The 14,592-nt window shown below is 41.6% G+C and overlaps 1 protein-coding gene across 2 annotated transcripts; it reads left to right on the plus strand.

Annotated features, from left to right (window-relative positions):
- Positions 1-2,606: 2,606 nt before the first annotated feature.
- On the plus strand, positions 2,607-13,678 carry LOC129633791 (cytochrome c oxidase subunit 5A, mitochondrial). Of its 2 annotated transcripts, none has more exons than XM_055555720.1 (5): positions 2,607-2,841; positions 7,773-7,889; positions 10,066-10,187; positions 11,439-11,561; positions 13,513-13,678. In XM_055555720.1, the coding sequence occupies exons 1-4, from the start codon at positions 2,622-2,624 to the stop codon at positions 11,550-11,552; spliced, it is 573 nt and encodes a 190-aa protein (XP_055411695.1). In that variant the 5' UTR covers positions 2,607-2,621; the 3' UTR covers positions 11,553-11,561; positions 13,513-13,678. The 2 variants fall into 2 exon arrangements, with proteins under 2 accessions (XP_055411695.1, XP_055411696.1); XM_055555721.1 differs by having other exon boundaries at positions 11,484-11,561.
- Positions 13,679-14,592: the final 914 nt, after the last annotated feature.

Here is a 14,592-nt window from a genome sequence, read left to right on the forward strand (position 1 = left end):
TTAGTTTGTGGTAAATTATCATTCAGCAATAATAAAGTTAATACAGGGACTTCCTGGTGACACAGTGGATGGGAATCGGCCTGCCAGTGCAGGGGACAAAGGTTCGATCCCTGGTCTGGGAAGATTCCACATACCTTGGGTAACTAAAGCCCATTGAGCCCTGGTGCCACAACTACTGAAGCCCGTGTGCCCTAGAGCCTGTGCTCCACAAGAGAACCCACCGCAATGAGAAACCTGTGCACCACAACGCAGAATAGGCCCTGCTCACCACAACTAGAGAAAGCCCACACACAACAATGAAGATCCAGCACAACCAAAACAACAACAACTAATACAGGTCATAAGGACTTAGAACTGCCCTCAAGGTAGCAGGGGGTTCAGAATTTGCTGAGAAGCCAGCAAAGTCTACCTTTGTGGGTAGTGGGGAAAGAAAATTTCTGCAGTCAGAAAAACCTGGGCTCAAATCTAAGCACTATTCTTAATATTTATCAGTTATGTGATTCTTGGGGAAGTGTCCTTTGAATCTATTACTTCATCCATAAAATAGGGGTAAATACTCACCTCACAACACTGTTATGAGGCTTAGATGGGATAATAAATAGTTTGTAGCTTGCAGTGGCACAAAATTAATTATGATCATAATTGTTTTTGAAAACAACGAAAACATACAATATTACAGTAGCCAATCTAAGGTACTGCAAGCAGAGACAAGTACAACACCTTACAATTTGGGATTGGGATTCAAGTGCCATGTAGCCAGCGCTTTTTCTTTTTCATTTTTTTTTAGCCGAGCAAGGCTTGAGGGATCTTAATTCCCTGACCAGGGGCTGAACCGAGACCACAGCAGTGAAAGCACTGAATCTTAACCACTGGACTGCCAGGGAACTCCCAACTCATTGCTTTCTTTCTCAAGTTTTTATCTTTTTTTTTTAATTGGAGTATAGTTGATTTACAATGTTAACTTCTGCTGCACAGCAAAGTGAATCAGTTACACATATACATATATCCACCTCTTTCTAGATTCTTTTTCCAGTCCTTTTTATTTTTAAAACATATTTATTTATTTATATTTTTGCCTGCACTGGGTCTTCATTGTCACCCACCAGCTTTCTCTGGTTGAGGCAAATGGGGGCTACTCTTCCTCGTGGTGCGTGGGCTTCTCATTGCAGTGGCCTCTCTTGTTGCAGAGCACTGGCTCTAGGCACTGGGGTCCCAGTAGTTGTGGCCCACAGGCTTAGTTGCTCCTCAGCATGTGGGATCTTCCCAAAGGAGGGATCCAACCCATGTCCCCTGAATTGACAGGCAGATTCTTAACCACTGGACCACCAGGGAAGTCCCTTCCAGTGCTTTCTCAATCATGAGAGCCCTGCCCTCTCCTGGGCATCTAGTGCTTGGCAATTGAATGAATATTATTTGAAATCAAAGAGGTCATATTTCCCCAGGTGTCTTTTCAATATTTTGGTGGGAGAAAATGAGGACAGTGCTTTCTACAAAGCTTTTTTATCATTGTCCCAGCCAGGTTCATATCCCTTAAAGCCATACTGCTAGGGAGGAAGCAGAAAAGGGTTATCTGCTGAAACCCTAGAGACAGGGCCTAGAGTCAGCAAGCAAAGCCTGAATCCCCATCTTTTCTTTCCTCAGTAGTTCCAGGGATAGAGAATGAGGGATAACAAGACAAGAGACTTGTCTCATTAACATTGCATGGCAGCTAGGTAATTCAGGCCTGGGGAAAGTGATCCGGCTGCTGAGGAACTCAAGGTCAGAATGCAGTTAATGAGGCCAAATCAGATGTTAAAAGTCGGCACTGGGGAATTCCCTGATGGCCCAGTGGTTAAGAATCCGCCTTGCAGAGGATGAGGGTTCAATCCTTAGTTGGGGAGCTAAGATACCACATGCTACAGAGCAAGTAAGTCCCCAGCGGCCACAACTACTGAGCCCACGAACCCTAGAGACGGGAGTGTCACTTGAACATCCTCTCCCCGGCCAACAAAAGATCCTGCATGAGGAAACGGAAGACCCCACGTGTCACAACTAAGACCAGAAGCACACCCCCACGCAAAAAAAAAAATCTTGCAACTTAATCAACCCTCCTCCTGTAGAGACTGGAGGAGGGTATGTCACCAGAAATATCCAGGTGAGTGCTGGAACTGGGAATTGGGTGAAAAGAGCCTCGATTGCAGGCAAGCAATCTAATTTCAGAGCCCATTTGTTAAGTGATTGGACTCTTTGAATGCTTGCGGGTTTCTGGTATAAGAAAAGTTACCAATAAGGTCCTTTATACGAAGGCAGTCATTCTGTCCCACTCTCTTATTTTAGGCTCAAACCTGGGAAGGAAAGAGCAAAGAAGGCATTTTTTAATTATAATTTGTAGTGTTATTTTCGCATGTTGAGGTGCAGGAGTCATCTCCCGAGCCGGATCTGAACCGCGCTACTGTCTACTGACGGCTCTTCCCCTGCCTTCCATTCCTCGCTCCACAACGGCCGCTGCCTTTCAAGGGACCAGAGAGCCGTGGTGAAGCGGCGCCGAAATAGTTTGTCCTCAGCGCGCCGCCGTAGCCCGCCGGTGGCCGCGTGACGCCTTCTTTCCGCTAAGGCGCGAGCGCCGCAGTGGGCGGACCCTTATGCTCCGCCCACCGTGCGTCGGTGCGTGTGTACGGCCCCCACGAGCTCCCGAGCGGTCGTGGGCTCACACCCGGCTTCTCTTCAGCCTTAACCTGTGCGCCGCCATCGCCGTCATGCTAGGCGCCGCTGTCCGCCGCTGCTCTGTAGCTGCAGCCGCAGTCGCCCGGGCCAGCCCTCGAGGCCTCCTGCACCCCACTCCGGCCCCCGGCCAAGCCGCCGGTAAGGCTCCCGCCTGCCGCTGTCCGCGCCCGCGTGTCCTTGCGGTGACCTGGGCCCCCGCCGCCACGCGATGGCAGGCTCTCCCAGAGGCCTAGCTCCTGCCTTGCGGGCCGGCGGCCGAACCTGGTGACCGCTTGCCGTACTCGCCGCCGCCTCGAGTTGTGGAGGACTCGAGGTCGCGACCCCGGGGCCCCCCTCGGCGCGACTTCCTGGTGTGGGCACCGCGGACCGATCAAATGTGGACCTGCTGTGGGCGCCAAGGAGGGGGCGCAGCGCACCTCCCGTGCCCACCGGACCCCTTCGGTCCCCAGGCCGTGACCGTGCCCCGGCGCTGACCCTGCGGCCACCTGACTAGGAGTGGCCACCGCCGGCCTGCAGCGCTTCGGCGAAGGTGACATTGAGCTCAGGGTAGGGGCGGGGGTGATCCCTCCGGGGTCCCCGGCACCGCTGCCCCCAGCGTCTTCCGAGAACACGTTATACTTCCGTGTGCGACAGTTATCAGACGTGTCTCGGTTAGCGTTTTGTCCGTCACTTAACCAGACCATTCTGGTATTTTTAGAGACTGCCGTGCCACTTTCTAATTCTTAAACTTTTACGATAGATCGACGTGTGTAGTTATTTCCTGAGGCCTGGAAGAGGGACTGACTTGATAGATCTTCTAAGGCTCTTATTTCAGAAATTGGATATCACAGACCCAGAAATAGGGGGTTCTGCCTATATGGGGAAGCTTTATGTTTTTGCTTCCGGTTAGAAGCCTGATTGCGGAGTATAAGATGTTCTGCTGATTCCTGTCTCTTGTTCTGCCTTCCTGTTAAGTCTGTTCCTGGAGACTTTGTGTCTAGCACTTTTAATTATTTTAACTGCACTTTGATTTCGGCCCATGATGGTAGTATATGCTACATTAAGAAATTTGGCCCCTAAGCATGCATATTTAAACGTATGAACTCAAACTCTTGCTAAGGTTAGACAAAGTGATTTATCTCCTAATCATTCTAGCCGCCCTCTTAAGCATAATTCATATACAAAAAACTTTATTTTAGGTGTTGTCCCATAAACCTAAATATTTGCCACAAGGAGGCAGTCATGGTTACGTTCATTTCAACTGCTTTCTAGCTGTGTGACCTTGGACATGTTAGTTAAACCCTAAGACTCAGTTGCCTAAGTCTAAAATTGGGATACTATTTAATAGTTGTGGGGTTTAAATGAGATAATGTTAACTCTCAAGACCTTTCCTGGCACAAATGCTTGAAACATATTTGCTTTATTTTTATAGTGCCTTTCATTATTGCATATTATAGGTGAGGTTTATTATCATTATGAGACTGAAGAAATTTCATGCAATTGAAAGTCAGAAAGGCTTAAGATTCTTGGATAGCCTCTGGAGGGGTTAACCTGGGGAGCTTTAAGTTTGCTGTAAATAAGTAGCAACCCAAACTTAATATTTTCTCCCACTTCAGCCTCCACCTGGTAACAGAATTGTTTTCCAGTAACTACTGAATTAGATAATTAAATATTTTGAATAATTGCTAGATTCTCCAGCCAACCCTTAAGAGTTACACAGTCCTCACCCCTATTCCTTACCCTGATAGGCTATGAAAAGGTGGGAGGAGTTTCTGCTTTCTCTTTCTTGGTGGAGGGCTAAATTTAAGTAGCATTTTTAATTACCTTCCAACCTTTTCTGCACCACTCCCACATTTATAGATTTCCAGCTTTTGGGCCCCTAAACCTTGTACTACTGTATAGCTGTCTTTGAGCTTGTTTATGTACCCTTTACATTAGTCAGTTCTTTCCATTATGCCTTAGAATCACCACCACCAAAATGCCTGTTCTTTGAGCTTTGTCTGAGCTGTTTAGTTACTGAAGGGAATTAATGAGCCACTTAATTTTTCTAAATATGTTTGCTTAAAAAAAAAAAAAACTTCCTTAACGGAATGCCAAAAAGCAGTGTTAGAAATAGATTTTTAGATTGTAGCCCTAGAAATGTCCCAGTTTTTTTTAACAGATGCTTCTCTTTTTCTACTCTGGAACCTTTATATAAAAACACCGAGTAACTGTTTTTCAAAATAGTTTACCATACAAGCCTCAAAACTAGGTGGAAATGCTGTACATAGGGGGTGGTGTGAGGGATATAATTTACCTAAAAATCAGAATGTTGGGCATGTCCATAACTAGAAGAATAGATTCTGCTTTACTTATGACTGGAATAAGGAATATAATGTAAACCATTGGGAAAGTGAATTTTCCTCAACCTGGGATCTATGTGTGTTCCCAGTGCTTGCTTGGTTTTCTAAATAGCTGTCTCATGCACTGTCTTCGTTTTTTAATACAACCAGTTTGTAATTTGGGACTCTCGGAAGGAAGGTGAACAAATCATTGAAGGTGATCCATTGATCTCCCTGACTAGGATTTGCATTTGTTGGTCATCTTTTTCACAGTTAGAAAACAAAACCACAGTCATCTAGTTGAAATCCGTGCCCAGCAGTGAGCGAAAGAAATTCGTTATCATGAAACAATTTACTGGATGATTGGGAAGGTACACTTAATAGTTGCCTCTAGGGAGATAATTATATACTTCATTTTTCTTGAGTAAATACTTAGAAGTGGAATTACTGTGTTTGGTAGGTGTATATTTAATTTGATAAGGAACTGCTTAACAGTTTATATTTCAATTATATACTTGCACTTTTTTCAGTTAAGGATAACTTTAGTTTTTGAAAAAGATGGTTTACAAATTTTGGGTGATGGTGGGCTGAAAGGTTGTTTTTGATATGTTAAGCCTTTAAAAATAACTAGAAATTATACCAAGCTCTTAAAATTCATATAAGAGATGCAACTTGAAGAATGTTTTATTTTTAGGAATTATGATTTCTATAAATAGATCAGTTAAGACACTTCTAGATAAGGATTAATTTAAAGCTACACTGAGTACATACCTACAAGGTTACTAAGCCCTAGGCAGAATGTTAACCTGGCTTTCATTTTTACTCCTCATACTCTGCTAAGGTAGGGAGAAGGCAGTGGCACCCCACTCCAGTACTCCTGCCTGGAAAATCCCATGGGCAGAGGAGCCTGGTGGGCTGCAGTCCATGGGGTCGCTGAGGGTCAGACATGACTGAGCGACTTCACTTTCACTTTTCACTTTCATACATTGGAGAAGGAAATGGCAACCCACTCCAGTGTTCTTGCCTGGAGAATCCCAGGGATGGGGGAGCCTGGTGGGCTGCCATCTGTGGGGTCGCACAGAGTCGGACATGACTGAAGCAGACTTAGCAGCTGCTAAGGTAGTGGTATCTGCATTTTACAGATAAGGAATATAAAACCTGAGTTAATTAACAACAAGAGAGTGAAGAGCCTAGAAGTATCTGACCACTAGGCTCTGCTGCCTCCTAAAACCCAAAGGTAAAAATTCCTTCTCCCACCTCCTGCCCCATTCAGAGGCTGCTGCTAAGTCGCTTTAGTCGTGTCTGACTCTATGCGACCCCAGAGACGGCAGCCCACCAGGCTCCCCCGTCCCTGGGATTTTCCAGGCAAGAACACTGGAGTGGGTTGCCATTTCCTTCTCCAATGCATGGAAGTGAAAAGTGAAAGTGAAGTCGCTCAGTCGTGTCCGACCCTCAGCGACCCCATGGACTGCAGCCTACCAGGCTCCTCCATCCATGAGATTTTCCATTCAGAGGCTATTCAGAAGGAATTTAGATTTCTTAACTCCCAATTCACTGTCCACTTAACAAGCAGAAACTGAAAATGAAAGGCTTTTCATATGGTGCTGGAAAAGGGTATATTGATTGGGAGCAGAGTGCTAAGGGTGTCCTGTTTTCTTGATAGTGTTATATTTAAAAATCTCACTCCTTAGAAATTAATAAAACTTTTTTTTCATTGAGTGTAGGTGAACTTTTTTTTTTTTAATTGTTAGCTGCACTGGGTCTTCATTGCTTCTAGCGGTCTTTTTCTAGTTGTGTGAGTGGGGGCTACTCTTCACTTGTGGTCCATGTGCTTCTCGTTGTGACTTTTTAAATTAAGAAAATATATGTTAGAAATTTGCTTCATTACTAGAATGGAGGGAATTCCCTGGCAGTCCAGTGGTTAGGGCTCTGTGATTCCACTGAAGGGGGCACAGGTTCCTCCCTGATCTGGAAAGTAAGATCCCACATACCACATGGCACAGCCAAAAAAAACATAGAATGGATATCATTTTACTTACTTCTTGGCTGTGCAACTTAAGGGATCTTAGTTTCCCAGTTAGGGCTTGAACCCAGGCCCTGGGCAGTTGAAGCACAAAGTCATAAGCATTGGACCACCAGGGCATTCCCAAGAATGAACATTATTTTAAATTAGGAATTAATACTGTTTATCATAAAAATAAGTTTATAAAGAAAATTTTTCTTTCCAGAGATAACCACTGTTAACAGTTACACACCAGCATTACACATAAGTGAGAAAAGCATAAACATACATCTGTAGTACTTTTTGTTTTACTTTTCAGTGCTTAATTTTTTTTTTTTTTTTTTGGCTGTGATGGGTCTTAGTTGCAGTACGCAGGATCTTCATTGCAGCACGCGGGTTCTTAGTTATGGCATGTGGGATCTAGTTCCCTGACCACAGATCGAACCCAGGCCCCCTGCACTGGGAGCTCAGAGCCTTAACCACTGGACCACCAGGGAAGTCCCTCTGTGCTTAGTTTTTTAAGATGTTTTTTTCAAATCAGTACGTAAGATTTATTTCATTTGACCTGGTGAATAATTTTTTTACCATGACATGCATAGCTGATTCAAAACCTAAGGCATTGAATGAATGTAATACCACTGAACTGTACATTTAGAAATGGTTAAGATAGTAGACTTTGTGTGTATTTTAAGACACACCCCAAAAAGGAAAAAACCAGTCAAGTCCTACTTCTGTACATTGAAGTTGCTCTTCTTCCTCCCCTGTAGCTGTCCAGTCACTTCGCTGCTACTCCCATGGGTCACATGAGACAGACGAGGAGTTTGACGCTCGCTGGGTGACGTACTTCAATAAGCCAGATATTGATGCTTGGGAGTTGCGTAAAGGTAATTGGAACACAGGCATATGTGTCTATTTTAATACAGAATTATGAACTGCTGTGTGGTCTTCCACTACTCTGTTAAAAGTAACTACAGTTAACCCTTGAAAAACGTGGGGGTTAGGGACATTGACGCCCACTTGCACATAGAAAATCCATATACAACTTTACAGTTGGCCCTTCTGACCCACAGTTCTGAGTCCAAGGTTCTCCGTATATGGATTCAGATCATGTAGTATTTATGAAAAAAATCTCTGTGTAAGTGGACACATAGAGTTCAAACCCATGTTCAAGGGTCAGCTGTATTTTGAAAAAAACATGTATCATGTAGACGAGGTATTGTCATGCATCTTGCAATTAGGAAAGTTTATAGTTTCCAGAGTACGTGTTTCCTGTAAAGCAGGGTTTTGAAGGAGGCCCAGTTGATGTTTTGGGCCAGACAGTTCCTTGTTGCAGGGGCTGTCCTTTGCATTGTAGGATGCTTAGCAGCATCCTTGGTTTCTACCCACTAGATGCTAACACCCCCACAAACCCCCAGTTGTGACAACCAAAAATGTCTCCTAAGGGACAAAATCATCACTGCTATAGAGACAGGCCAAGGTGAGCAAGATTTAGCAATTGTGTAACTTTGAATAAATAGGTAATTTATTTAAGTAGTCATTTGGTTTTCTTCCCCTCTTGGTAATAGTTTGGGATTTTTGTTATTTTTATTCTCGGTTGTGATTTATCTGTCTTGCCCTGAGTAAGTGTCCTATCAGAGTAAGCTAGAATTTGTTTATCCTAAATTTGTAAATGTGCATTTAACATGAGTAAGTAGCATTAATAATAACCAAGCTAGTAGACTGATAGATAATTTTAAGTGTAGGCAGTTCATATCAGATGAAGAATTCATTCTGTGACTATATTCTAGCATCGCAGTCACTGGTGTCCTTTGTTTTAATATTTTAAAATTAATAAAAGCCAGAAACCTAAGTGCTTCATACTTCTCCACAGGCATGTAATGACTCCATTTTGCTGCAACTAGGGAAATTCTTATTGGATAATCTTGAGTAGAAGTAATGAAGAGTAGAAGTAATGAAAAGAACTGTTCTGCATTCCCATTAAGAGAATCTTAAATTTTATGGTGTGTCATTTTGTGCAGAGCCAAAAGTAATCATGCCCAGTATTTTCTGGTTAAATGTTTATGACTCTGCACTAATGGTTCTCTGTATCGCCTTAAAGTCCTCATTTGGGCTTCATTACTTTCTCATTAAGTATTTCCCTGGTTGTTTTTAGATTATTTTTCAGTCAGATCTATTTTAAAGCAGTCCAAGTACATACATTGTACTAAGAGATAAAGATATGAGTTGAAAATGACCGTCTTGTTTGAAAAGAAACCAGCTAATTTTGAAGATAGTGTTTGCATTTAAAATCACTCTCAAGCTTATTATTTTTTGGTTGTACTATGTGGTTTGTAGGATCTTTGTTCTCCAATCAAGGATCAAACCTTGGCCCCGGGCAGTGGAAATGCCAAGTTCTAACCATTGGACCACCAGGGAATTCCTAGTTATCTCATTTTAGAGATAATAGAAGGCAATGGCAACCCACTCCAGTATTCTTGCCTAGAGAATCCCGTGGACAGAGGAGCCTTGTGGGCTGCTGTTCATGGGGTTGCACAGAGTCGGACACGACTGAAGCAACTTAGCATCCCTGCATGCATTGGGGAAGGAAATGGCAACCCACTCCAGTATTCTTGCCTGGAGAATCCCAGGGACAGAGGAGTCTGGTGGGCTGTCGTCTATGGGGTGGCACAGAGTGGGACACAACTAAAGCGAATGGCAACCCACTCCAGTGTTCTTGGCTGGAGAATCCCAGGGACGGGGGAGCCTGGTGAGCTGCCATCTATGGGGTCGCACAGAGTCGGACACGACTGAAGCGACTTAGCAGCAGCAGCAGAGATAATAGAGGCCCAGGGACTTACTTGGTGGTCCAATGGTTAAGACTCCACGCTTCCACTGAAAGAAGCATAGGTTTGATCCATGGAAGGGAAGTTCTGCATGCCATATGGTAGAGCAAAAAAAAAACTAGCAGATCAAACAGACAAGATCACATGTCTATGGTTCAATAAAAAAGTATGGATAACTAAATTGTAGTTTAAGTGAGGATATTCCAGATTGATATGACCCCTCTTTTTAATTTGACAGGGATGAACACACTTGTTGGCTATGACCTGGTTCCAGAGCCCAAAATCATTGATGCTGCTTTGCGGGCATGCAGACGTTTAAATGATTTTGCTAGTGCAGTTCGCATCCTAGAAGTTGTTAAGGTCAGTGAAATAACAATGCTAAGGTTGTTCTGGAAGTAGGTGGACTATTGATTAGGTATTAGCGTATTCTGTATTTTTGAATTTGTTAAAATACCTGAAATTAGTTTTTATATAGTTAGAGGGAATGTACATTGTGGTTATATTCTCTTTGGAGAGTATTTGGGAGAATTTATTCAGGAATTTATTTTGTTAGAATTTCAGCAATCCCATTTGAGAATTTATCTTAAGGAAATAATTAAGAATTGCAGTTTATCTTTGTGCTGCTTGTGATATGAAATTAAGTGTTGCCAGTGGCTTCTTAAAATGGGACTTCCCAGAGGAGGTTATTATTAATGCTGTAGAAGTGTATTTAACATTTAAGATATTCATGTTAATTGAAGGAAATTATGAAATAATTTTTTGTGGTATATCCCCTTTTTATTAAAAAGTATAGAGACAATGATCAAAATGTAAGGATATGTACTTTCTTCTCTCTTATTTGATTATAGTTTTTAATTTTTCTATTAAAACTTAGACCAATTTTAAATAAGAATTTTATAATTTAAAAAATACACTTAAGGAGACCTAGAATTTGTTAGACAGAAGAATAATATAATAACTTGACACTGTCTTAGTCTATTTGACCTAATATTTGTCTCTGAAGAATGTTGTGACAATAGAGGTCTAATTGTATATTATGGTAAGTATTCCTCAAAGCTCTCTTGCCTTGGAAATCAGTATTCTCTACGTGTAGCTCTCCATGAAAAGACTTGTATATTCTATAGGAAAGAAATGCAAGGTCTGTAAGAGGGAAAGTATGACAATACTTTATCTAAAATGGGTAAGATAATTAAGGGTTCTGTGGGCTATCAAGCCATTCAGCACCAGTAGTTAATTCAGTTAGGATCTCAAATTGAGGCAAATTAAGAAACTTTTTTCATGTTAACTTAATTATTCCTGTTGCCTGCTGGGCACATTTAATTGCCATCACAAAATTCTGTCATCACTACCTTCTTTTCCAGTAACTCAAGGCTTTAAAATGTTTCTTTCCCCCTGGATTTAGTAGTCTTAGTCTCCAGGTGTCCTAACAGTCTACCTTGAATAGTGCCTATGTAAGTTGCTCTCTCTTTTGAACGAATATGTTAACTTAAAAGTAGGTGACTTATATTCCCTGCTGCTAGCCTCTGCATATGACTGAAAGCATTTTCAGCTTCATTTTGTTAATAGAGACAGCTTTTCGGAGCTAAATGTGAGTATTGTCTTTGCCATCAGGACAAAGCAGGACCTCATAAGGAAATCTACCCCTATGTCATCCAGGAACTTAGACCAACTTTGAATGAACTGGGAATCTCCACTCCAGAGGAACTGGGCCTTGACAAAGTGTAAACCCCATGGGTAAGATATACCTGAATAAGGCAAGAAAGGATCCAGGGAGGGGTGAGTGAGTGGCATTACAGTATTCTCAGAGAAAGACCTTTTCATGGCTTTGATAGAGGCTGTGAGCTTAGAGAGTACCTGTGATGATTAATTTAAAGAATTAGAATTGTTGTTTCTAGTTGTTATAATTGTTCTTTTATTGGTGTAAAGGCAAGTTAAAAAACCTACTTTAAAATCTATATAATATAAAATATTTCAAGGGTAAAGAATAGCATAGGGAATAAATGTAACCATACTCAAATTTTGAGATACTATTTTTGCCATATTTGCTTTAGTTTCTCCCTCTCCCCCAAGAAATGAGAGGTTTTACATAAAGTTGAAGCCCTCTCTCTACCTTTTTCCTAATTCCAGCTCTTTAACCTCTCCTCAATTAAGGTAATCCACTACATACCAGGTATTCATCATGCATGCTTTTATACATCTTTATTTTAATATCAGGGTTTTATTAATTTGATGCTTCTGTTATTGTATGCCCAAGTTGAAATATAATAGGTAATATTCATTGATAATACAAACTTGATACCTTGTGGAAAATACAGACTAGGTAATAAAACCAGTCACAAGATTGCCGGGTAGTGAGCAGTACGCAGAAAATCCTTTGTAAAACAGAAAAAAATACATAAGTAATAATGCTTATATTTATTTTATTTAACAAACACATATAGTCTATATAACTCTTTTATGTATGAGGTACTGTTTTATGTGCTTTATAAACTCATTTAATCCTCTTGAACAGTCCTGTGAAGTACTTATTATTACACTTATTCCCATTTTACCATTTTACTAATGAGGAAAAGGAGGCACCTTGTCCAAAGTCATACAAGTAGTAGAGGAACCCACATTTAAACCAAGGCAGCATGGGGTCGCTAAGAGTTGGACACAACTGAGCGACTTCACTTTCGCTTTTCACTTTCATGCATTGGAGAAGGAAATGGTAACCCACTCCAGTGTTCTTGCCTGGAGAATGCCAGGGACGGGGGAGCCTGTTGGGCTGCCGTCTCTGGGGTCACACAGAGTTGGACATGACTGATGTAACTTAGCAGCAGCAGCAGCAGTCTGGCTCCAGAGTCCATTGTTTTTACTATGCCACACATCCTTTGTAGGCATTGCAGTACTAAAGCATTTACTAAGGCCATTGTCTTATTTCTCAGATGTAAATAATGAGGCTTAAATAGAAGATTTGCTTCCTAAGAGTAAGAAGTTTATTTTTAAAAGGTGAAACTAAGCTATCTTATAAAAGTTTCAGTAAAAGTGGACCCAAAATTATTTTAAAAGCTAGTATCAGATCCTCACAAGATAAAGAAACAGTGACCAGGTGAGGGTACCATTAGTGAACACCTAATTCTGCACTCTAAAAATCTTAAAGAATACCTACATTCAATCTTCCTACCACAGACTGAGCAGAAAATGCCTGAGGTTTTGAATTCAATTTTGAGATCTCTTTTTACAGCTTGCTTTGAAAGAAGAGTCTTAATTTTATCTTTGTCCATCTCTGTATCACCACTGTCTTTTCCTCCTCCCTGAAGCCAGATAGCACATCTTTGTGAAATGTGAAAAGGCTTTCATTTATCAAGTATTATTCCAAGGAGTCCAGAAGATCTTTGTTATATAGGATATTTTCTAGCTGCAGTAACATTGTATTTCTTTCACTTAAAAATTTTTAAGAGGGCAGCTCCCCAATACTTTTCTGATTAGAAAAGAATACTACCTCAATAATTACCAGGTGGATAACAACAAAAAAGCCAAAGAGCCAGTACCTGGTGTGTTGATTTTAGGCAGGATTAAGAAAGGGCAGAAGAGACTACACAGAGGCAGCGATTTCCTTGGGCTGTTGCTCTAGAGGTTATTTTTAGTAAGATTTCTATCTTTTCTTTATTTCCCAGCTAATTTTTCATGTTTTCTCTTACAGATGGACTTCCCAAGGACTTATTGATAATGCTACTTGATTATAAACAGTCACCTGGAAATACTGATGATAACATATTACCTTATTCGAACAAGTTTTCCTTTGTTGAGTACCAAACCATGTAATGTAACTTGGACTTTAATAAAAGGGAAATGAGTTTGAACTGAAATTAGGTATTTCATGTGTTTGCATTGAAAGGCAGGGGGAAAAAAAAAATTATTATAGGGTCATTGATTTCACTGGTTGCCACATTATATGCTGAGAGAACTGCTTCAGTTTTCTGGAAACCATCCAACGTGAGTCAGCTACATTAACATATTTGGATGCACTTGCTGGTAAATTAGCTAAAATTTTTTTAAAAAGTAATTTCATATAGAATTTTCTTTTTAAAAAATTATTTGGGTGTGTAAGCTCTTCGTTGCTGCGTGCAGGATTTCTCTAGTTGCAGCAAGCAGAGGCTTTTCTCTTGTTGTGGAGCACAGGCTTTAGCAGTTGCAGCATGCTGGCTCAGTAGTTGTGGTGCATGGGCTTAGTTGCTCCACGGCATGTAGGATGGTCCCAGACCAGGGATCGAACCTGTGTCCCCTGCCCTGGCAGGGAGATTCTTAACCACTGAACCACTGGGGAAGTCCAGTGTAGAATTTTCTAGTTGACAGGGCCAGCAAGTACTCTGGGCTTAGAGGGTTAGTTGTCTGTGGGTACAGATCAAATTGTATACTTTCCCAAAAATGGGTGAAATAAAGTTTTTAAAGTAGTCATTGAGATAATCTTTAGGATGTGCTCTGTAGAAGCCAGCCCCTTAGTGCTTCTCATCTTCCCTACCTGTTCTTCCCTAGCAGTACAGTATTAGCCTTGGACATCAAAGAATTTGCTGTGGTAGATTTGGAGGCTTTCTGCTTAAAGAACTGAGTAAATGGGTTTCCTTCTTGAGAGAATAAAATACACAATCCTGTCTTACTTTGTTGTTGTTGTTTAGTCACTCAGTTGTGTCTGACTCTCTCGTGCCACCATGGACTGTGGTTCACCAGGCTCCTCTGTCCATGGGATTTCCTAGGCCAGAATACTGGATGGGTTGCCATTTCC

Source organism: Bubalus kerabau, chromosome 19, assembly GCF_029407905.1.
Source record: "Bubalus kerabau isolate K-KA32 ecotype Philippines breed swamp buffalo chromosome 19, PCC_UOA_SB_1v2, whole genome shotgun sequence".
In the NCBI taxonomy this organism is placed as follows: domain Eukaryota; kingdom Metazoa; phylum Chordata; class Mammalia; order Artiodactyla; family Bovidae; genus Bubalus; species Bubalus kerabau.

Excerpts from the sequence above, each read along its gene's own strand:
- LOC129633791 (XM_055555720.1), top strand. The coding sequence starts at position 2,622 with ATGCTCCGCCCACCGTGCGTCGGTGCGTGTGTACGGCCCCCACGAGCT. Across the intron at positions 2,842-7,772 it reads GGCCCCCGGCCAAGCCGCCG|CTGTCCAGTCACTTCGCTGC; the intron begins GTAAGGCTCCCG and ends CCTCCCCTGTAG. Across the intron at positions 10,188-11,438 it reads GCATCCTAGAAGTTGTTAAG|GACAAAGCAGGACCTCATAA; the intron begins GTCAGTGAAATA and ends CTTTGCCATCAG.